Raw genomic sequence first — 22,944 nt, 5'->3', positions numbered from 1 at the left:
AGGCTACAGGATATATACATTCTGCACGGATGACGGTGAAAGGGGGCGTCAGTAGGGTCCGAACAGCAAATCACATTTTTGCCCTGAGGCCCTTGACAGGTAATTCCGGCCATGGCAATGCCTGAACCCCTTTTTAGAAAGTGAACGTCTCAGAGCTTTGCAGTGCTGCCATTACAAAATAACGGCTACGAGAAATCTGTCTTTATTCGTGTGATAAATGTTTTAATTTATTCGCAAAAAAAGATACCATGTAAATCACAAATGCCATTAGTTGTTGACAGTTTCTATACACTCCGCCCCTTACAGCTGAACTCTGTAGTGTCGTTCATTTCCGCGCACTTTGGGGTTTCGACATTTCCAACAGTCCTTGAACGCAGTTTATCTCTTGACTGGGTATCAGCATGGAAAGAAAAGGTAACGTTGTAACTACTCCTAAATACGTTTTACACCTAGTTCTTGAAATGCACACCCTTTTCTTCAAGACGTTTCTATGTCAAATTAACTCTCATAATGATTTTAACAACTGTAACAAGCCACGTAACAGTTGTTGAAAAGTAAAAGTGGACCATGCGCTCTGCTGTGTGTGTAAGTGTGTGTTAACAGTATGCTAGCTCTAGCCATCAGACTAACGTTAGCAAGTATGCGCCAAAACTTGTATCCAGGTTAGAGTGAAAAATAAGCCACAGTGTCCCCAAAGCTATCAACAAATTTACCAGGGCTGGCATGATAGTGGACCAAACGTGTGATATTCGCAGTGAAAAGCACCACGTTACTATTAGCAGCTAACTTAAAACACCTCTTATACGGGGCAACACACCGCCAAGGCCGGTTTACTTAGCTTTTTGAGAGGCTTTTCACTCCAGCTAAGTAACCTGCTAGCCGCTCAGAGTTGCTAATGTAACGTTAACCCGAGTTTTTTACACCTGCAGCCCGGGGCACACAATGTACTCTTTCTCTGAAATCACGAAATAGCCATAACAGGTTTGAGCAACAATACAGTATGTCGTGTGTTTTTAAAAAAAACAACTGCGAGGTTTGGAGTATGGCGTTACACCTAAATGTTTTCTCTCTACTTTTTAGTACTCGCAATGCAAGCAAGGAAGAAGAGGACAAAGCCCAGGAAATCTGGCAAAAAGTAAGTTGAAAAAAACTCCCTGCTTGTTTTCATATCACAGTTTATCTCTCTGGTCCGGAAACACAAAGCAGCAGGTTCACTCATGACAACTGCTGAGCTGCATTTTCTCATCTGGCTGTAACGTTTGCAACTCTTTTGCCAAAATGAAATGATGTTATATGGTGTTGTCCCACTTAACGCCATGCAACTGTTTGTGTGTGTTAAGACAGCGCTTTAGTGCAAGGTTGTGACTTGCAACCCTGTTGCATTATAATTTAAGAGATAATCAAAAGTACATAGAGGACTTTGACATTTAAGTACTGATGTAGTTTATCATAGATGGTGAGGAAGTCCTTTAATCCTGCTTGAAAGCATGTTATTGCTGTCAAGTAGTTTGAGTGCTTGATTTGTCCTAATAGGAGCCTTTTTTGCAAAGTGCTCACAATGGTTGAGTTGACATTTATAACATAAAAGATAAAGAAACATTTATTAGAATCATTTTTTTCCAAATCTATATGTTGGTACACATGATGTACTCTGTAGTTATGTAACTCATCAAATAGAAATAATAGTTTATTCTGACTTTTAACAGAGTATTTCTGTTATGCAAATTAAATTTAAAAAGCCTGTGTAAATAATGCAAATGACCTCAAGACGCCACACGAGAACAACACATCCATGTGGTTGAATTTGTTATGACAATATGAATATAAACCAAATCAATATACAGCAACCCAATAAATGGCACAACAGGTCTATATTTCTAGATTTCTCTGTGTGTGTAATTGTGGCAGTGTTAATTTAGTGATGTCTGAAAGATGTTAAATGTTGTACATCTGCCAAAAAGCTACAGCTATAACAGTAACATATGTGCAGGTAACAAATGTAGTAGCACTGCCAATTCATAATTAATTTGGAAGTAATTTCTGATTCCTACAAAATGCCAACTATGGACATGCTGCATCATGCACCAAATCTTGTTTAACAATAACAGGGTTGAGCTGCGTTCAAGAACTGTAGGGAGTGTCAAAAATGGCGTTTTTCCTTCCTCACTTGGAACTTTTGTGGTTTTAAAAAAAAAAAAAGCCAAAAGAAAGCAGACAAATGAACAAGTTTCTTCTGCAGTCGATGCATTGTTTAGGTCAGCAATTCGCAATTCTCTCAACTCTAAAGTGGCTAATTTGAATAAACATCTATTGGTTACACATCAAGTGCAGCGCCCACAGCAGAGCAGTGCTCCGCTTAATTTTTGGAGCGTTCAGTGTCTGTAACGAAACAATTTTCTACTGTTCAAAACTTTACATTTTTGAACAAAGAAGTACAGATGATTAAATGAAAGTATAAAACAAGATGGAAGAAATTAAGTTATTGATGACATTTCTATGAGCTGGTGGCAGGAGCACCTGTTCAGTTAAAAATTGTGTTTATCTTTTGAGCCTCGGTATGCCTTTTCTCTTATTGATGTTTGAATGTTGTCTCAGGCTAAATGTGGTCAGAAATCTCCTGATGGGCGGCTTGTAGCAGCTAGTCTCTCGCCAAAGGAAGTGATCACATAATTAATCTCTTTATCCTGGTTGACTCTCTGTCATCCACTCATGGTGGAAGAGCGTACAAAATAATATTAATACAATGTAAAATGTTATATTTATGTTGGCCAAAGGTTGTGCATATTTATTTATTTATTTTAATAACTGCATGGCTTTGACACTGCAGCCTCATCACATCCTAAATTAACACTCAAAGCTGGAAGGCTAATCTGTCCAGCTGTTACCGGCTACAGTTTCTCCTACTTGTTGTGGTAAATTTCAAGTAGTTTATTACAGGGTTGACTCAGAGCAGTACCCATGGATGTACAGACAACTATCACTGGATTACTTTGCTACTTTAAGAAAACTTAAAAACATGATGATTCACAGGCAAGTCCTGGAGTTATAAGGCATCTTTTTTCTATGAATTCTAAGTGGATTTATGGACATTTATTCACGATGGACAGTGGAGATAATAATATCCTTGGAAAGTGTAAGTCACACTGAGTCTAAACTGTGAACTAAGAATGAATTACATCTGTGTGTTCAGATCTGATTTAGAGCATGGATGCAGAGTCCTGACAAGGCATATTAACCCAAAATATTAATTAACAACAATTTTCTAGAACAATATGGCCTCTTTTGGATTATCCTCCTACTCAACAAACACTCCTGTGCGACAGTCATTGACATTTACTGCAACCAGGCCTGTCACTATATCAAATTTTCACTACATGATTATTGTGGCCAAAAGAATTCACAATAACGATATTATCGTGATATCTATAGAAAATTTGAAAAAATTAAAATAATGCTATCATTCAAATTCATCTTTAACTTTTATTGTGTGGTTTGTCTTTACCACCACCTACTATGACAACGCAAAAACGAAAAGTAACGGTTATGATTTAAGAGGCGCTGGATTATTTACACGATATTATCATATGTGTATTATTAACATGATATCGTCAATACCGGTTTATCGTGACACCCCTAACTGCAACACAACAAAATTTTACACGTGTCACGTGACAGTGAAATGCATAATTTCTGTCAGTAACCATCAAGCAAGCGGCGAGCATCTGAGCATAAATCATCTCCTCTCTCTCTGTCTTGGCCTTGCACCCATCACGCTCCTTCCCCTCCCACTCTCTCTTGTGTCAGTTGCTCTGTTGTGGCTGCTGTGCTGAGAGGAGGACGCAGCAGCCACTGTTCAGTCGAAGAGCCAGGAGAGAGGAGAGCAGACCTGTTCCCAGGTCACGGCAGTCACACAGCACTCGCCTTTTCCAAGTTTAGTTCAGTATAGACTGGCATAACATAGCTTTAGCCTAGTGTCCTCTGGGTCATGTGGCTCCTGGACTGGATCTTCTCCATCAATACAGCTGTGGTGAAGCTAGCCAGTGGCCTCACGTGCAAGTGAGTAGTGCAATAAGTCCCATGTTTATATTTGTGTATGAGAGAGAGAGGTAACAGAGATGTCAAAGTCAGACTTTGCTCATGTCTGTACTGCCTGTTCTATCTGTGATGATGGGAGTTTTTCAGTGTAGTAGTCTTTTGGTGTGTATGTTTAGGCACCAGATGCCAGCGTACACAGAGTTAGGCTGACTTACTGATGGGTTGATCCATTTTTCATTAAGGAGCAGATGCTCACTGTTGTTGCTCTACGAGGTACCTGACTACCTGCTTATGTGTTTTGCTTAGTATGTCGTGTGCGAGCGAGCGAGAACAGGACTGATGATGTCCCTGGTGGATTTGTGCTGCCAGCTTTTGAAAGAGCTTATCGCCCACCCCATTTTTTCCCCCCACTGTATTTCTGCATTACAATATCATATCTTGTGGCATCACTCCAGACATGAAACCACTTGTTTCTCTAACTTTCTGTGCCTCAGATGTAATTTCAGGAATACATGTGCACTCAGGAGACTAAACAGGAATAGCCAGCATTGCAGAGTATTTACCAGCACACTTGCTCTCTGTTGAATTTTGCTTTTATCTCTCCCTCTTCTCGCCCAGCTATAGCTGCAGTTCATTACATAACCCATCAAATCTTTTATCATCTGCAGCTCGCTACAGCTCTGTGTCCCTCTGCTTCTCACTATTGCTCTCTGTCCTCACCCTGCAGGTTAACCACTACCCTTCTTTCCCATCCTGTCAGTGGTAGAAATATATAAAAATGTGTTTGTGTGTGTTTGATTGTGAAGGGGAAGTGGGTCACTTCAGGCCATGAAGATGTTGGGTTTTCAGCTTTTTGTGAAGGGAGATTTGTTTTTGTGAACTAAGAAAACCTTCAGTGGTTTAACTGGTGCTGTAAAATGCCTATACAAAGCTGTAGTGTCCCCCCACCCCCCCTTTAATATGTCATGCAGTCTCTCTGCTTCATTAAACTGTGCTTCTGACATGAAATATTGTCTCTATTTAGATAGTATTTTCCAATATTAACCTACACAGCACTGCATATTAAAAAGAACATTAAAGTTTATTTTTATATGTTAGTGACATGAAAACAAAACATAATTTGAAGGAGATTAAAGGAAGTAAAAAGCATTGTCTCCTGCATGACACGTGCAAACTTACTAGCAGGTGTTGGAGTGCTAAAGAGAAGGTGCTGCAGCACACTCACACTTTGTGTGCATTGCACCCTCAGTACAGTTACCTGGTTTCATTCTGCTGCCCAGGCACTTGGCATTGATTTTTATCTGGAGGGAGGGAAGGAGAGGAGGATGTAAATTTTGGCTGCACTCCATCCCCAAGAGCTCTTTCTTCCTCTGTGTCCTTGTTTATTTTGCTCTAGAGATCTGATAGGGCTGGATGGGTGGAAACAATACAGCCAGGAGAAACCAGGAGACACTGACACACACTGTCATATCAGATGTGTGCACAGGAGTGATATAGATGTTAAGTGGTTGTGGTTCTGTGTCAGATTTCAGCCCTCATTGGCACAATCACTGTCCCATAGGGAAATGTGGCCCAGGCTGCAGTTAAACACACCCTTTTATTAGGCTCTTTGTGTGCAAGACAGTTTCAGCATCAGCTTATGAAAATGGTGAAAGTGCAACATGAAAATAGCTCTCTCCTTCACTTAATTTTTTCATTAGTATCATTGTACATTGTATTACTTTATCCGTGTTCATCTTTAAGAGAGAGACAGAGGGTCTCAGTGTGCTCGTTTTTGTAATTTGACAATGGAATGTATCAGTTCCTTCATCATCAAAGGAGAAAATTCAGATCCTCCTCCATAACCAGTGTCAGTGTTCTTCAAATGAGGAATTAGCTTCTGTTCCTGTGAAAAAAGGGAAATATTTTATTTCCGTTTTTAATTTCAATATATGATTCATTTTTTTGAAAATAACAAACAGCTACGATGAGACCACTGACAGGAGAAAAAATGCCTTCCAACTGCTAACAAATACTTTTTTTCACAGCAGACACAGGTGTAACGCATCACATTAATGATGGCTCAGTTCTATTTAGTGTCCCAGCAAATTATTCCAGTAAGACAGCATGCACAATAGCAGGGCCCTAAAACTGCTCCACTTAAATGGAATGCAGTCGTTGTCGATGTCATTCATTATACCTGTTTAAAAAATGTCAGCTGTTGTCTATTGTCTAACATGTAACATATCTTGCATATTATATCTTGTTAGCTAGCAAACAAGTCCCCAACTCGTTCAAGAATCACCTGGATTTGTTCAGAGTTACAAAATTGGGGCGCGTTGCAAACTGTGCTGTGAGGAGGCACAAACTTCTGAGGTGCTGCGTGTAGCCACTGAGCCCAGCTGGTCGGTCACTAAATACCTCACATGCGCACTAAGTCAGCTGTGGAGTTGTTAGACACTGAATAAAATGTGTGACCAACCCATTTACTCTTTTGGAACTGTGATGCTGACTTTGCATCTTTTTTTCTTTCTTTTTTTTTTTTGACAAAATGAATTCGAATACTGATTGGCAATAGGATGAGTACGTTTGTACTTCTACTCTGCATCAGTAAATGAAGTCTGTTTCAGATAACACAACTTTTAAAGACATATGTTCTTGAATGTGGTGGGGATATTTACAATGAATTAAGATAATAAAAATGAATGTAGGATTACAAAGGTAGACAATTTTGGATCGGATTGACCAAAATACTGTAGTTCCCACAGTGCACCTGAGCATGTCTGCACCTGCACACCAGGTCATTTGGTGCACAGGTGTTGCTAATTGCTATCTTAAATATTCTTGATAACACCAAATTAATTAGATATCTTGCTGTAGATTAAAATGTTGGATGTACGTACTTACTGATCAGCAGACCAACATCACCACCAGGCTCCACTGCTAGCATGGCAAAAACCTCAAACATACTAATGATATTCATTTAATGACATATTACTGACAAAAGCATGAATGACTAACATACTCAGATTGGTACTTGATCTTCATAATGAAGTACTTGGTGTTCAACATTGGCTCTGAATGAGCATGTATATATGCAACTCTTTCTCAGCTCAGACATGAGAACAGATATCGTTCGTATCAGAGATTGTTTATCAAATCAAAAATCGAGCTCTGTGTAATGAGTAAAGGAAAGTGATCAGTGAAATTACTAAATCACTGAGAAAAATAAAATAAGGATAAGTTAAGTCCAGGCCATTGTCAGAGATGAAAATCACATGCATCCCTGACAAACTCTTTTCCAGTGTTTCATTCATTTAAAAAAAAATAAATCACTCTATAAATGAAGCCATGACAGCGAGTCAGTTTAGAGGGTGTTCAAATATTCGAGCACATGCCTCTGGTGGTGGGGGGTTGTCTTCCGAATGTGCAGCCAGGGAGTGTGTACAGATTGAAAAACACACAAACTTCTGGCAAGATTTTTTTTTTTTTTTTTTTTTAAATAACCGCAGCCTTGTTTTTCATAATTTCAATAGTTAGTATTTTAGTAATTTTGTTTCATAGATTTACCTTAATAATTAATCTAGCTCCATTGTAGCATGGAATGATATTGTCAAATAACAAAGAAACCATTTATGATTCCTCTCCTACATCTTGGGGTTCAAATCATCACTAAGATTGTGAAGCACAAATGCATAACAAGGGGCCACCTAGCACTTTAACAGGAACAGCAAACCCTGCAGACACTGGGGTCTAAGGCGTGCACAACCTGAATCTGAATAGCATTGCTGTTTCAGTGCAAAATAAATGATGAGTGAAACACTGTTGGAATGGCAGGCGTACGAGATGGGGATGATGATGATGGACAGACAGAGAGGGGAGAGAGGAATGGTGTTGTTTTGGTCAGACAAGGGGGGGAGGAAGCTGATGTCGTCCCTCACCTGCAATGCAGTGCTGGGCTACATCACCCAATCATCTCCCAGCTGTCAGTGAAGGGGGCCGGGCCAGAGGCTGACGACAGCCAAGGAGAGTTCTCGGTCAGACAGACACAGAGAGAGAGAGTGTAAGAGAAAAAGTGAGCGAGAGAGTCAGTGAGTGTGCAGTGGTGCCTTGTGCTCCAGGAATCAGCCTGCAGCAGAGTCTCTACATTTCTCCTCTTCTTCCTCTCCTCTCTGCGCTGGTCTTCCTGCCACTCTGCTCCTTTCCATCCTCTTTCCTTTTCGTTCCCTCTTCTATCTATAATCTCTGCTTTTCAGTTATCAGATCGCTCTCTCCTCCTCCTCTTTTTGGTCCTCTAATCGCTCTCTTTTCTCCTGGCTGATGGAGTGAGAGAGTTTTTTAACACCTGCACTCTCTCCTGTCCTTCTCCCTCCATCTCATCCCATGGGAATCCGTGCATCTTGCAGGTAAGAGCAGTGTGATTGTGGGTAGGCGTGACAACCATAGACAGTTAGAGGTTGTCTTGAGACAGGTCCAGGTGTTTGGAGCGTTGCAGAAGTCCTTGAAGTATCCTGCATTTTGTTCATGCAATGTTGGACATTGAACTGTTTCTGTCCAACTGTCGATGTACCGCAGTGATCTTGAAAGCCACGATCATGTGTGAATGCTCTTGTTGGGTTCAAAATGATGTCCTTTTAATGTCATGCATATTTGCTAAATATTTTTGTATTTGTCCCTTTCTCTCTCATTTATACATTGTCCCTCTAACCATTCTGTCCCTCCATCTCTTTTTTTGCTCTCTACTTACTGAGAATAGTGTTCATTTTGGCAGCTATATTTAGATCTAGTCCTTGTCCTGGGATCGAAGGTCCATGTGTCAGTTTTTTAGCCTGATCCTTTACATTTTAAATGAATTTTAGTCGACAAAAACTCTGAACATTTTAGTCAGTTATCAAGAACCATGAACATTTTAGTCTATTTGTAGTCATCAAAAACGCTTGATATTTGTTTTTTTGTTTTGTTTTTGGTCATCAATACATGAGTCAAATAAAACTTGTGAGCATTTTAGTATTTAAGTAGTAGAAGTATTTTAACCTCTTAATACATATCCACCATCCTCTCACATTAGCCAGGCCACATAATTGTACAGTGTATTCTGTTCCATCAACACTGCGTGTTTCAGAGAGGTCAGGTGCAAACATTCAATGACAAGGATGCATGGATGAACATGATTCTTTGCAAAATTGCTTTTTTAATACATGTCAATGGCCTCATCTTTTTCTTCAGTAATGTGAGGACATTTTGTCAGTTTTTATCTTCAGTTTTTTCATACTTTTCCCACTTTTGTCTACTCTATTTTCATAAACAATAACATGAAGAGATTCAGTCAGTTTTTGTTTGCTAATAGTCATTTCATCTTGTCATCATCCCATCTTTGCCATGGGAAGAAAAGATCCCTGACAAATGTTTTCACAACTTTTGTTAACAAAATTACCACAATACTGAAGCCCAGTTTAAGGCCACTTTTTCTTATTGTTCATTGCAGTTATCGTTGCTCTAAAGCTTGTGCATATTTGAGTATTTGAGACACAGCAAGCAGGAGAGGGAATGGAGAATCGTCTTTCACTTTTGAAGCACTATGTATGAGAGATGAGAGGAGATTGGCCCAGGTAGTGTTTTGATACACTGTGTGTGCATGCAAGTAAATGAACAAATGTAGTGTTGTTTCGCCTTTGCCACACAGTGTGTGGGCTGACAATGTTCTTGCAAGTAAGTGTTGAAATTGCTTAAGCCATAATCACAGTCAAGCCCAGAGAAAGACTGGAGGCAGCACATTCATCTTTTAAGTAATTGTGATATTATAGTTAATGAGAACCCAAAATATAATTTTCAAACCTAAAAAAATTTAAGCAGTTTTAGTGTCTAATCACTTAAATACTGCTGTCAAATGGAGACAGACCCAAACATTTTTTTTGGTTGAAAACATTCTGAACAAATGAAAAATTGTGACGATTCCCACTCCAGTGACACCTTTTTTCTATATGTAGAAGCATAATCACAGAATGAAGAATAATCAAAATCTTTTTGTCCCAGCCTTTTCTCCTAGGAGGATGCCTCCTGGACACATGAGCCAGACATATATTATCAGCAGGCCAGTATTATTGGCTGATATTTACAGCTTACTGTATTTTGGCAGATATGCAAACAGAAGTTGCAGTGCATATATGTTTCATTGGCTGCATTTTTATATATTTTTGCTCTCTAATGTTGATATTGGTGTCAAAATAGTAAAGGACCTAATTCATTAATAAATTTCTGCAACTCTGACTTCAGCTCAACATCGTTAATTGCCTTTCCCCCCCTCAGGAACGGTAACAAGACAGTTGAGTTCTGCTTTGTAAGCATGTTTTTGCTAAGATGCCTCCAATGTGGTCTTTCTGCTCAGACTTAAGCCAATGAATTGATTAACAAGGCATGCTAATCATAATGACTTCACAACAAAGTACCCTCAACCAAAGCAATCAAACAGATTTTTTTTGCCTCCACTATCAAATTACAATTTTAAACACAGTAAACAGGAAACCGTCTTCTTCAGAGGCTGCGTGGCAAAGTCAGCTGCTTAGACCCTCTCATAGCTTAAGAGATAATATGTGACTTGCTTTAATTAGCTCCAAATCCTCCTTAGCACCATCCAATGTTTACTGTTTGTCTCAGTAACTTGAGTTGAAACACCAAGTCTAAATGTGTAGCACGCAGGACCGATGTGCTTTGTAAATGGCTCTGAAGAAATGACTGCTTAGAAAAATTCAGGCAGGAGAGATTTTGAATGTTAAATCACTGTGTGTTTATTTGAGGCTTGAAGTAGTGTGAAGGAAAAATAATGTTGTTTGTGAGGGAAACATCTGTGCACTGCATGCATAGAACAGGATTACTTGCTAGAAGCTGTTGGCTGTTCTTACATCCTTAGCGCATCATGATCAGCCCTCTGTAGTCATATGGTTAAGCATCATAAGGACTTCTTCGGTTTTATAATAAAAAATGAAGATAGTGGGATAATAATGCTCTGTGTTGGCGCAGGAATGTTTGCTCAGATTCCTAGTCTTGTGTACTTCGATCTTTCCTGATTTTGTATTTTATTTAGGCTTTCTTTAATGTGTTTTGTACAGCTGTTTGTGTTAAGTTACAAAGCAAGCAACAAGCCAAACAGATATTTGTCCTATTTTGTTGAGAAATTTGTACAAAAACATACAGCATAGCAAGGTATTGTAAAACGTATATTTTTGTTATTGGTACCAATACAAGATATTGTACTGGCACCAGTATTTTTTTTTTTTTTTTTCATCAACATTGTTACCTTGTTGTTACCAACATGCATTTCTATGGTCATTTAGTGTGTGGAAGGACTATGATGAATAAAAGATGTCCTGGATCTGTCCATGCCACTGATTGAATTTTGACTCAACTTTTGGGAATGATGCATGTCAATGCATTATTGTGGGATTGGCCTATAGGGGATGCTGGCGAGTTTCTTTAGCTGTTACTGATTGGTTGAAGGGTGTCAATGTTATTCATTGGTGATATATGTTTGTTACTCTGTGGTTTGAATTCAGTGAGAGAGACACTGACAGTCTCTTCTTTCAGCACCATGGACAGCACCAAGAGTACAGTTGGTGAAGCTATTCAGTTTATCCAGAAACAAGTCATTTACTTAATAGATCGCAAAACAAGGAAGAGATGATGATGATGTGTGATAATAATTTGACTCAGTGTGCAAGCCCTTCATGGCATGTTTTAATAACTGACTTGGGTAGAGTATGTAATGTTCCCTGTTAATAGTTTGTGCAGCTGGATCAGCTGGATGCTCTCCTCTGGAGTACTGGTTGTTGTTACATGCTGCACCTTCATCATCTCCGGGGGCCTCATGTTTTACTTGTTTGATTTCTAACTTGAATCCTGTGTGTGTGTCTGTTCACAGGAACAAACATGGTCTCTGTTACTCTCTAATGAGCTGTCCTATATGAACAACTGGAGGATTGATTTTAATCATTTATTCCACCATGTTCAAATTCACATAACACAGCATGCTCATTTAAGCATTGTGGAATCACCATCAGCTATTCAACAATACAATTAATATTTAATGATATTAGGCCTTGGTCGAATGAGTCTCAACTTCCTGCCCAGCCATCTGTACTTATTGTGTAGCTGAAAACACATTTTTGGGGGGGGGGATTTTATTGGTTTTCACAAGTATTATGAAGCTGTAATGCTCTCTTGTTACAATCAGAGAGACAGTTGTTAAAAGGAGAAGTGTTCTGTCACTGAGTCCACTTTGGATTCTCAGGTTAGGAGAGGTAAAAAAAAAAAAGGATTTATGAGTTGAAAATGTCCCTCTCTGCAGCAGCTCTCCCAACCAGGACACTTAGTTGGTCTGATCCATTTTTGTACTGCAACGTTTCTGTGCCCTTCACAGGCAACTGATGTCGCTGTACCAGGCTTTCTGAGTTCTCATTTGCATACACCTGCAGTGAATCAGTGTTTTCCACAAATACATTGATTAGCCAGTCAAAGAGAAAATGTAGCTACATGTATGTATTTCATAATCTTACCAATACCGATTATTTTCAAGACTGACTGGGTAATTGGGATTCTCCTGCCAGACTTTTTAGAGCTGATACTTTACCAAATAGTTTCAATATTTAGAAAACTTCAAAATATACACTCCTTTCCACCACTTTGACTCAAATGTTACTCATGTTATTTTCAGAATTGGAATTGCTACTACAAAATATCTACCAAGTCCTTTGAGACTGTGGGACTGACATTGGTATTTTAATTCATTTTGATTAAAAGTTTCTGCAGTTGTACTCTTGAAGTTGCTTGAAATATCTTAACATGACGACACAACACTGAAAAAAGTGTCACTTTAATGTAATTGTTATATTTTTATCTGCCTGGACATAGTTCCTGCAATTACTAGATATTAGTTTTTAGTTTTGTGTAAGTGACGGATACTAATTGATCTTCAGTATTAATGTCCTGGTGTAATTGCTCTGATATCTGGTATGAATGCCAGAACATTGTCACTCCCTATAGCCTTAAAAGCATCTTTTTTGTATCAAATGTTCACCCCACTCTATTCACTGCACTGTCTTAATTTAAAAAGATTTCTCACTGCTTTCTTCTCTGTCCCTATGTGCTTACATGACTGCTCTGTCATAACAGATACATTAAACAGGCTCTTGATCTTTGCTTACTTTTGGTGAAATAAGAATTTATCCTTATCCCCAACATCATTTATGAGTTTCTCTGGATGAAACCGTACTGTGAACTTTTTGATAAAATGCCTTGCCTCTGAAGATGACATATTATAGAAAACTCATTCTCGAATGTTAACTCTTTCATCTCAGTTGTCGCACTGTTTCTATTTCTGTCTGTGAACCAATCTGACAACATCGTTCACCCCTTTCCCCACTGTCACTCTCCTCTCCTTCCTTCCTCCCTGCCTCTTACATTCCAGTCTGTCTTTTCAATTTCTTCTCTCCCTTACCATCTCTCTCTCTCTCTGTTTCTCTTCAGACCAGAGCCTCATGGTCGTGGAGGCGGCTCTCAGCCGGGCCAGGCAGACTCTCCCCTCCCAGAGCAGGACGAGGAGATCCTGGGCTCGGATGACGATGAGCAGGAGGACCCCAACGACTACTGCAGGGGTCGGATGTCTTTCACTCTTTCTCTCTCTTCAGATATCAGAAATGTGTATATATCCAAGCCAATAAAACATAGTATTAGTACACTGACATAAATACTTACTTTTTAATAATATTGTCAAATATTTTTGCGATAATACACATATGAAAGGAGATAAAACAAGATTTAATATCTAATTTGGAGTAGACCTAAATGTTTTTGCAAAACATCTGTGGGCATATTTATGTGTACGAAGGTTTTCTCTCAAATCCACTTGCGCTTTACACGTGAATACACACTTTCATACACATACGCTCAACATACAATGATTAAACACCATTGTTGGACTGTATCTGCATCTTTCTTTGATCAGGTGGATATCACCATGTGAAGATTGGAGATCTGTTCAACGGGAGGTACCATGTGATCCGTAAGCTGGGCTGGGGGCACTTCTCCACTGTGTGGCTGGCCTGGGACATCCAGTAAGTTGGCTCCCAAACTAAACTATGTGACATTTAGACAGATTGGACATGAGTGGATTTCGCCAAGCCACAGCTGCTGCTATATCACAGTGATGTGTGCTTTCTTAATAATGTAATACTTCAAAAAAGAAGCGTCTAAAATAGTTTCTGGATCTCTTAACAGTAGCCAAGGAGTGCTGTGGGGGCCAGGCCAATTTCAGCTGTGTTGCTGCATATATATGGAATATTTATAGATTATCAGCTCAAGAATTCTTTAAACCTGAGCAGCACATACTGGTTATAGTTTGTAGTAAAGGCCTGGTGCCTTTTTTAGTTAAATAATGTCTTTGGACATTATTAATAGTTTTATAGATATTTGCACTGAGAGGTTTGATGTTACTGTAATTGATATTAATTGATACACATTTAAAAACAAGTTCATCTGGTTGTGATGAGATAAATCACTGCTTTTGTGTGTGCTTTCCAGGGAGAAGCGCTTTGTGGCCATGAAGGTTGTAAAAAGTGCTGAACATTACACAGAGACAGCTCTGGATGAGATCAAGCTGCTCAAATCTGTAAGGCACAGTCATCATGACAAATATTTTCACACTGGCTCATACTCCAGTTATTCCTGTACCCACAACTTTCACAACACTGTGCATGTGTGTGTGTGTGTGTGCGTGTGCGTGCGTGTGTTTCCAGGTGAGAAACACAGATCCCAGTGACCCCAGCAGAGAGAAAGTGGTGCAGCTTCTAGACGACTTCAAAATTTCTGGCATGAATGGGACTCGTATCCTCTGTTGAAAAAAGAAACTTCTCGTTAAGAAGTAACAGTGTTGTGTTCCTAAAATATGAACATGACATTTTTCCCAACATCTAATCAGACTGTCTGGGTGTGAATGAGGAACACACCAATACATACAATATTATTGTCCACTTTTGATCAAGTTGCAGGTTTTGCAAAGCAAATATCTTGTTTATAAACCAAAGAAAACACTTTACAGTCTATTTAAAAATGTACAAAATTGAGTGTCCTTGGTGCACACTGACCAGTTTTCTGACTGTGCCAGCTGATAGTTAACATTATAGAAGGTTTTCCAGTGCTGTCATTCTTTGAAGGAAGGGAACAGTGCAACAACAGCAACTTACTTGGCGTCCTTCCATTTTCTCTTTCCTTCCATTGCTGTCTCAATGTGATGGCTTGGACATACTGATTACACTCATTCCAGGCCAAATAGCTACTTTAGTCTTGAACATCCAAGAGTAAGACTCCCATCATCTCACGCTAGACAATAATTTAGCCCATCCTTGTTATTGCGCTTGAAGGCCACATTTGTCTGCATTACTTTTAATGATGAACAAATCTCAGCCAGAGTTCTACCAGAATTATTGAGTTTGAAGGCAAACAGCAGTGACAAAGATACAATTTGATTGCCAGTCCTTTGGCAGTCTAAAGTCTCCAGCAATTTTATTACACCCCCAGATTCACACTCTGCACTGCTATGCATGGTTCACAGATGTTCATCTGACGTTCGGCTAGCTGCGTGCTTTGGCACATCTTTAAGTGTCACGGTCCCCAATGCACTGACACTCGCTCCATCCCTGTCTCTCTCGCGCCACCCACTCTACAGCTGTGTGTTCAGGCAACATGCCCAGGCATCCTCTGGAAATCGAAGTTAACTTTTGTGGTGTATACTGAAAACTTGTTCACAGTCATGGAAAACCGTGAAAGGTCATTGAAGTCCAGGTATGGGCAAAGACAGGTGTGCAAAAAGGCTCAGACACTATTTGATAAACATGATGAAATAACGTCAGTCAGTGTGGAGCTCGGTTGCAGGAAAATTTTGTTATATTTCTCAAATACAAGTTTGGGTAGCTGTCCCATAGAAAATGGGACAAAAATTCGCTTTTGATCAAAATGTGTAGTAATGTGTATGTTTTTATGTGTGTATATGGTACAAATTGTATTGGCTTAGGTCCACTGTAGATTGAGAAAACTCAAATTTAAGAAGTTGTGTTCTATTTGTCCTTGACCTTGTATTTCTTCAGATGTGTGCATGGTATTTGAGGTGTTGGGATATCACCTACTGAAGTGGATCATTAAGTCGAATTATCAAGGCCTGCCCCTACCCAGTGTTAAAAGCATCATACGACAGGTACTGTACAGCTACACAGAAACAATTTGTTGTCTTTAAAATATCAATTATTATTATTATTATTATTATTATTATTAGCAGGAAAAAAGGTAATTTCATGTTTTGGCTTAAGTGCAGTTAGACTCTTATTGCTCATATTGCAACACAGGAAGCAGGAGACCCATCAGAAGTATGTGGCTTATTCAGGTGTAAGATCACAGAACCCCTGATGGGTTCAGAATGATGTATTTTACTGTTCTCAGTGGGCAGCATTCACCTTTAACTCATTTTGACTTTTCTGTGCTGCAGGTTCTGCAGGGTTTAGACTACCTCCACACCAAGTGTAAGATTATCCACACAGACATCAAACCAGAGAACATTCTGCTGACTGTCAACGAGTCCTACATCAAGAAAATGGCTGCCGAAGCTACGCAGTGGCAGAAGACCGGCGCTGCACCTCCCTCGGGTTCTGCAGGTCACAACCTTTCTTTTCCTCAGCACACCACTAAGCAACTTTTGAGGTTTGATTGGCATGTTGCTGACAACATAGAGGTTTGCAGGTCCAATGCCTCTCAGTGTTTGACTGACATGTTTCTTACTTGGTGGTTCACAACATAAATGTGAGCAATTCTCCTTAATTATTGCTATTAATACAACTAACTACTTAAACAGGTAATTTGATCAATTCATGTTTTAATTGGACTTTGGTTTCAAGATTATATTGTCACTAGGCACAAACCTGCCATAAATGGGGAAAACAGTGATTTTCCAGCTCTGTGGTAAAATCTTCCTGTGTGTGTGATATAAGAGTTCAGAAACATAGGGGTTTTGACTTAAAATCATTTGGAGGTTTCTAATAAAAGAGGAGTGCTTAGCTGTGTGTTGGTATGAGTCACCAGTGGATTGGTTATGGAAATTACCAGCTTGCTCAGAGGAGTGTGTGACTCCTGCTGAGCCGGGTGCCTCTGCAGAGACAGTCTATTAGTACAGCTTGGTGTGAATCAACTCAGCCACCCGAACAGAATACTAACTATAGAGAGGCGAAGGATATGCCACATATGTCGTTCACTAATGAAATCCTCTGGTTTTTCCTGTTTCCTACAGTGAGTACAGCCCCAGCACCCAAACCAGTAAGTTATGTTTTTATTTTTTTACCAGATCTAGTGATATGAGGACTTTGTGCAAAAATACATTTAGTCAAGTCAGAATACAAATTTCGATTTCTTGTTCTTCTTTCCCAAGATGGCCAAAATGTCAAAGAACAAAAAGAAGAAGATGAAGAAGAAGCAAAGGAAGCAAGCAGAGCTGCTGGAGAAGAGGATCCAGGAGATGGAGGGAGTAGCAACACCTGAAGGAGGAGAAGAAGAGGATGATGAGGAGACAACAACAGAGACCACCGAAGAAACGACTTCCTCAGCCACCCTCTCTATGTCTGCCACGCTGCAAGACATTGCTAGCCATACTATCACAGGTGAATGAATGGCCAGATCCTAGACTGAGAGGGAGGACAGCGGATAATTGTTTTAGTTAAAATGTTTTTATTGATTTATTGTTCTAAAATAAGTTGAGTTTGGGCAGGATCAAGACTGTCATTCATAAGGAAGTGAATAAAACAGATTTGAATGATCCGCACTCTACTTTGCCACAGACTCAACTCCTGACGAGCAGCCCCAGCAGAAGACAGAGGTAAATGAACGAAGAAAGGGTGCGGCCGAGGAGGAGAACGGGATGGAGGTGAACTGCAATGGCCACGCCTCCACGCCTGAGAGCGAGACCAGTCCAGAGGTACAAGGGACCAAGCAGTTGACAGAGGAGCAGGAGGACCAACAGAACGCAAACCAACCAGAAAGTAACACAGAGACCCAGGACACATTAAGCAACAAAGGAGAGCATCAGACCTGTAATGGTTCACCAGGGGACGCCGACCTGCAGCAGCTCCCCGGCTCGGTCAGCCCAGACTCTGTCACTGTAGAGCTAAAGGAAGGAGACAAGGAGGAGAAGAAGGGAGATGAGATGGATACTCAAGGGGAGATCAAAGGAGGGGATGAAGAAGAAGACAGCCAGAATGGTTAGTTCATTTTTTTAAACCATCTGTATGTACATGTATGATACAGTATACATGTATAGTATATTGTGTATGTTCTGATTCCAGCACTTTACTGAAGCCATATGAAGCTTTTATTGAGTATTTTATATTGAGTATGCCGTGTTTTTCTGAATATGAAATCATGTTATATGAAAATATTTTGAATGTCTTGTGCATAATTGTATACAGCATGGTTTATTAAATTAATAACAATCCTGTTTACATATCTGACTTGCCAGGACTGCTGCAGTATTAAGGACACACTAAAAGACAGTGCAAAGTGTGTGATGCAAAATAATTTGCATCACACACTTTGCACTGAATTACGCAAAATGTTTTGTTGTATAATATACAGTATATTTTCACACTTGTGCAAGAATCTGATATCACAGTTAACGACATAAGATTATCAATAGCTTGTTAGAGTACATGCAATCCAGTATGAACAAGAATTGGCTTTAATATGCACATTAACGCAACATGCATTACAATGAGAAAAAAACCTTCAGTATAGCTTTGACTGGAGTGGTACAGTAAGCGTGGGTTGTGTACAGTTTTCAGTAAGAGCTGGAGGTGAGCAGGCCGCATCAGAAAAAAGGTGCTAGTAAGGCTAATGCATATGGATTATCCTGGCACATCACTAACAACCTCTGCTAACCAATTACCTGTAGGAGACCCTGTAATGTAACATATAATACACTGCAAATTATAAACTTTCATACCCGCTACAGTAGCAGCCTCCACTCTGAGTTTGAATTTATGATCCACATAATGCAAAGGGTAAAGGGTTGTCATGTCACACACACACACACACACACACACACACACACACACAACACACACACACACACACACACACACACACACACACATTGTCTAAATTAAAAGTCATTCTTCCCCCTCCTTTTCTACCTCATCCTCATCTGTCCCCCTCTCCTCTCCTCTCTTTAACAGGAGCATCAGGCAGTATGTTAGTAAACCCCCTGGAGCCTGTTAATGCTGACAAGCTGCAGGTTAAGATTGCTGACCTGGGCAACGCCTGCTGGGTGGTGAGTGCAAATATATACGTGAGCCCTTTTTGTTTTTCAATGGACTCTTATTGGGGCCTTTTTAAAGGTTTGTTCACGGTGCTTTAAATCTGACCTTTTAAATCTGGCCTAATTCAAATAGCAGCACTCTGTAAACACCAGCTCAATTTTTACTTTGTGCCTCAGCACTCAGGATTTCTCTCTCTCTCTCTTCGTGCAGCACAAACATTTCACAGATGACATCCAGACGCGGCAGTATCGTTCTCTTGAGGTGCTGACAGGAGCCGGCTACAGTACACCAGCAGACATCTGGAGCACAGCCTGCATGGTAAAACCGACACACTGTCCCAAACACTCCGAGCACCTGCAGAACTATAAGGAATTGATGGTATTAACACTGATTGGAAATACAAACTGTAAAGTTAATTAACCTCTTTAAGATAACCTGTGGAGTTTTTATCGTAATCAGGCACAGTTTTATTACGTTCATTTGTCATCAAAACACATTGGGTGTATCCTTTAGACCTTACAAAAATGTTGAATTTGTATCCTGCCCCATAAAACATTTTCAGAACCTTTTGTTTAATGTTTTGGAACCTGTACTGTTCAAATCAGCTTCCAGTCGTCATCTTCTTCTCCTCTTTTATTGACTCATTGCTACTTTTTACAGGACATGATCCCCACCAGTCGGCAGAAATGTGTATCATGTCAATATGCATGTGCCCGTAGGACATTAGGACATGAGTATCACAGATTGTCACTAGTAGTCAAAACCTCCACATGGCACACACATCAGGAGCTGTAAACCTTCCCTTAATAGACAGCCAAAACTGACACACCCACATGGCTGCTGTTTGAGGGAAATGCATGTGTGTGTATATATAGATAATGTAAGATAAGCCATCATTTGTGAAGGACAGGAGAAAGTTGCTGATCCTCAGAATGAATCCAAACCCTAAAAAATTGAAGGATTGTGACAAGATTGCCACAAACTCGCATGCTTTAAGATAAAGGGAAAACAAAAGTCAGGGTTTCAGGGTTCTTGACCTCACTGATCATACTAATGGACTTGTATTTGATTAAACCCATCTGTCTGCCAATTATTTAGTTCATGTGTGTGCTTTTTCTCCTCAGGCCTTTGAGCTTGCCACTGGAGATTATCTGTTTGAACCCCACTCTGGAGAAGACTACTCCAGAGACGAAGGTTGGTGTCTGCTTCCTCTGAGACGTCTGCCCCCAGAATGTTAGACATCAGGTTTTAACCAGAGGGTTATTCCAATTGACAAGCTGTGATGCAAATGAGAGTGAATGCCAGATTTACATGTTATGGTTCACAAGTTATAGACTATATAGTGTAAATGCTATAGAGTCCAGCCGTTCACTGAAATGGTTCTGTTTCCTTTGGTGCTTCATCAGCTGTGTTTGTGTTTCTCTGCCTCTCTGTAGATCACTTAGCGCTGATCATCGAGCTGCTTGGCAAAGTTCCTCGGAAGCTGATCTTGGCTGGCAAATACTCCAAAGAGTTTTTCACCAAGAAAGGTAAACACACCCTGGCCCTGCCACCAACTGTCTGCTGTAGCTAAATCCAGTTCATGCTTAAAATGTGCTCAGGTATTTGGTGCAAAAGTTACTAGTTCAGACTGTGCACCTGATGGCTCAAGGGAACAGCCACCTGCTCAGTTTGAGGACAGAACTTGCAAATTAAATTAGTGCAGCTATTTCCAGTTCGTAGAGGTGGTGCAGTGGATTTATTCCAACCAAAAACACTCTTACACAATATTTATATAAAACCATAATTTTACCTTATATAATACCTATAATATGTAATGCATTAACATTCAGAACTGTAATTATTAAGATTTAATATTTTCTCCCAGGCGACCTGCGTCACATCACCAAGCTGAAGCCGTGGGGTTTATTTGACGTGTTGGTAGAAAAATATGAGTGGTCCAAAGAGGAGGCACACACCTTCAGCAGCTTCCTGCTGCCCATGCTGGACCTGGTGCCTGAAAGGAGGGCCACCGCAGCCCAGTGCCTCTCCCATCCATGGCTCACATCCTAGAGGCCCACCCGCGCACACCTCCACCCTCATATTGTGAAAGGATAAATTAGGTTTGAAGATCCTGGGCTTGAAAACATACCGTAAAACAAACATATTCATGTCTGCAAGACCCTGTGACTGCATCGTGCCTGCGTCCTCCTGTCATGGCTCTCAGAGGCTACCTACACACACTTTCATGAATTGAATAAAAAGAGAGACTGCTGCTGAGTCTTTGTCCTGTTTTGGATTACACTGGTGATGGAAGGAACTGAAGGTCTTCTACCTATGTTTTTTTATTGGCTGCATGGGACTTATCGACCTCGCTCTCTTTTTGTTTTGTTTTTTTGACTCCAGCTCTTTCTCTGCAGCACATTATTCTCTGTATTTTTAGCTATAAATAATGGACTGTTGGATTTAAAAGAAAGTTGCACTTTGTCTACAAATGCAGAAGAAGGCAGGATGTTAACAGAAACATAAAGATCACCATCAAAACCACATACTGTTATCATTTAGGTCATTAATAAGCCAAATCTGTCTCTGTTTGCCGGTCATCATGTTAGCTGTGCCAGATTTTATTCTTTTGGCTGTCAAATGTGTGCAAAGTGCTCCGAATTAACAACTGCGTAATGCTAACAGGCATGATGAGAGTCTAGTAACGTTCTTAGTGCTGTTAAGTTAGCTTTATCCTAAAACAACTTTTGTACATTTGTATACAGGCAGAACTACATGATTGGAAAGCATAACTTTCATACATTTCAAAATTGTGCACCAGGTCTGGAGGAGGACTCATCCGAAATCAAACTCTATTTTTCAGGAAACTGTGTAATCTCAGATTTTTCAAGTGTTATTGTTAGTTTCAGCATTATCCTATGTTGTCTTAAAAAAGCACTTGGCTAAATATAATGTGAAAAACATTCAGATTCCTTCTCTATGTCAAGCAGGAGGCAGCGGCAGAAGACAACTTTATGCTGTTTCATATCTGGATCACTTTAAGCCTGTTAAGAAAAAGGCTTCATATATCATTTCCCACATTAACAGTCTAATCAAACTATATGTGGACCCATGTCCAGAGTACAGTACGATGTACCAAAGAGTCAGCCTTTAGTCTCTCCCTCTCTGCAGCAAAAGCTTTGCAGTTTCTAGAAGAGACTGTCAGCAGTGTAGATTGAAGGCACAAGAATTTTTTTGTATTTTCTTTTTTTTCTTTCTTTTTTTTTTTTTTTTTTTACACTTTTTGGAAATGCCTCGAAGAATGTTCAGGTGATTACAAGTGTTTCCACTGCACATGGTGGAGGTGTTGACTTTCAAAATAATAGATTGTACTACAAACAAATGCTGTAATAATGCTTTGAATCCCCTCAAAACCATTGTTGCTTGTTTTTCTACAAAGTCTCCTCTCCTTCTGTCCATGTCTACTAATTTGATTGTTAATTTTTTTCCTGTAGGTAATAAGAATAAACATTTTTCAAAATCTAACTAGATTGTATTTGCCTCATGAATCACCACTGCAGTGTTACCATTCTCTGTCACACATAAATATGCAAGGATATAAATC

At 39.8% G+C, this 22,944-nt stretch overlaps 1 protein-coding gene across 4 annotated transcripts; it reads left to right on the top strand.

Moving 5' to 3' along the window:
- Positions 1-166: 166 nt before the first annotated feature.
- On the top strand, positions 167-22,865 carry srpk1b (SRSF protein kinase 1b). Of its 4 annotated transcripts, none has more exons than XM_044180039.1 (16): positions 167-414; positions 1,081-1,135; positions 13,534-13,661; positions 14,012-14,120; positions 14,587-14,674; positions 14,802-14,889; positions 16,149-16,255; positions 16,544-16,709; positions 17,339-17,364; positions 17,477-17,705; positions 17,883-18,302; positions 19,275-19,369; positions 19,569-19,676; positions 20,483-20,552; positions 20,795-20,887; positions 21,226-22,865. In XM_044180039.1, exons 1-16 carry the CDS (start codon positions 402-404, stop codon positions 21,408-21,410), a joined length of 1,980 nt encoding a protein of 659 aa, XP_044035974.1. In that variant the 5' UTR covers positions 167-401; the 3' UTR covers positions 21,411-22,865. The 4 variants fall into 4 exon arrangements, with proteins under 4 accessions (XP_044035974.1, XP_044035985.1, XP_044035963.1 ...); XM_044180050.1 differs by lacking the exon at positions 167-414 and adding an exon at positions 703-981; XM_044180028.1 differs by lacking the exons at positions 167-414; positions 1,081-1,135 and adding an exon at positions 3,922-4,056.
- Positions 22,866-22,944: the final 79 nt, after the last annotated feature.

The sequence above is a fragment of the Siniperca chuatsi genome, linkage group LG2, assembly GCF_020085105.1.
Source record: "Siniperca chuatsi isolate FFG_IHB_CAS linkage group LG2, ASM2008510v1, whole genome shotgun sequence".
Classification (NCBI taxonomy): Eukaryota; Metazoa; Chordata; class Actinopteri; order Centrarchiformes; family Sinipercidae; genus Siniperca; species Siniperca chuatsi.
The sequence above is the reverse complement of the archived record's forward strand: the minus strand, read 5'-3'. Positions and strand labels throughout refer to the sequence as shown.

Bases quoted from the DNA above. Each gene is read 5' to 3' on its own strand.
- srpk1b (XM_044180028.1), top strand. From the start codon at position 3,986: ATGTGGCTCCTGGACTGGATCTTCTCCATCAATACAGCTGTGGTGAAG. The intron at 17,706-17,882 runs GTGAATGAATGG...ACTTTGCCACAG, and splicing joins TGCTAGCCATACTATCACAG to ACTCAACTCCTGACGAGCAG. The intron at 20,553-20,794 runs GTTGGTGTCTGC...GCCTCTCTGTAG, and splicing joins AGACTACTCCAGAGACGAAG to ATCACTTAGCGCTGATCATC.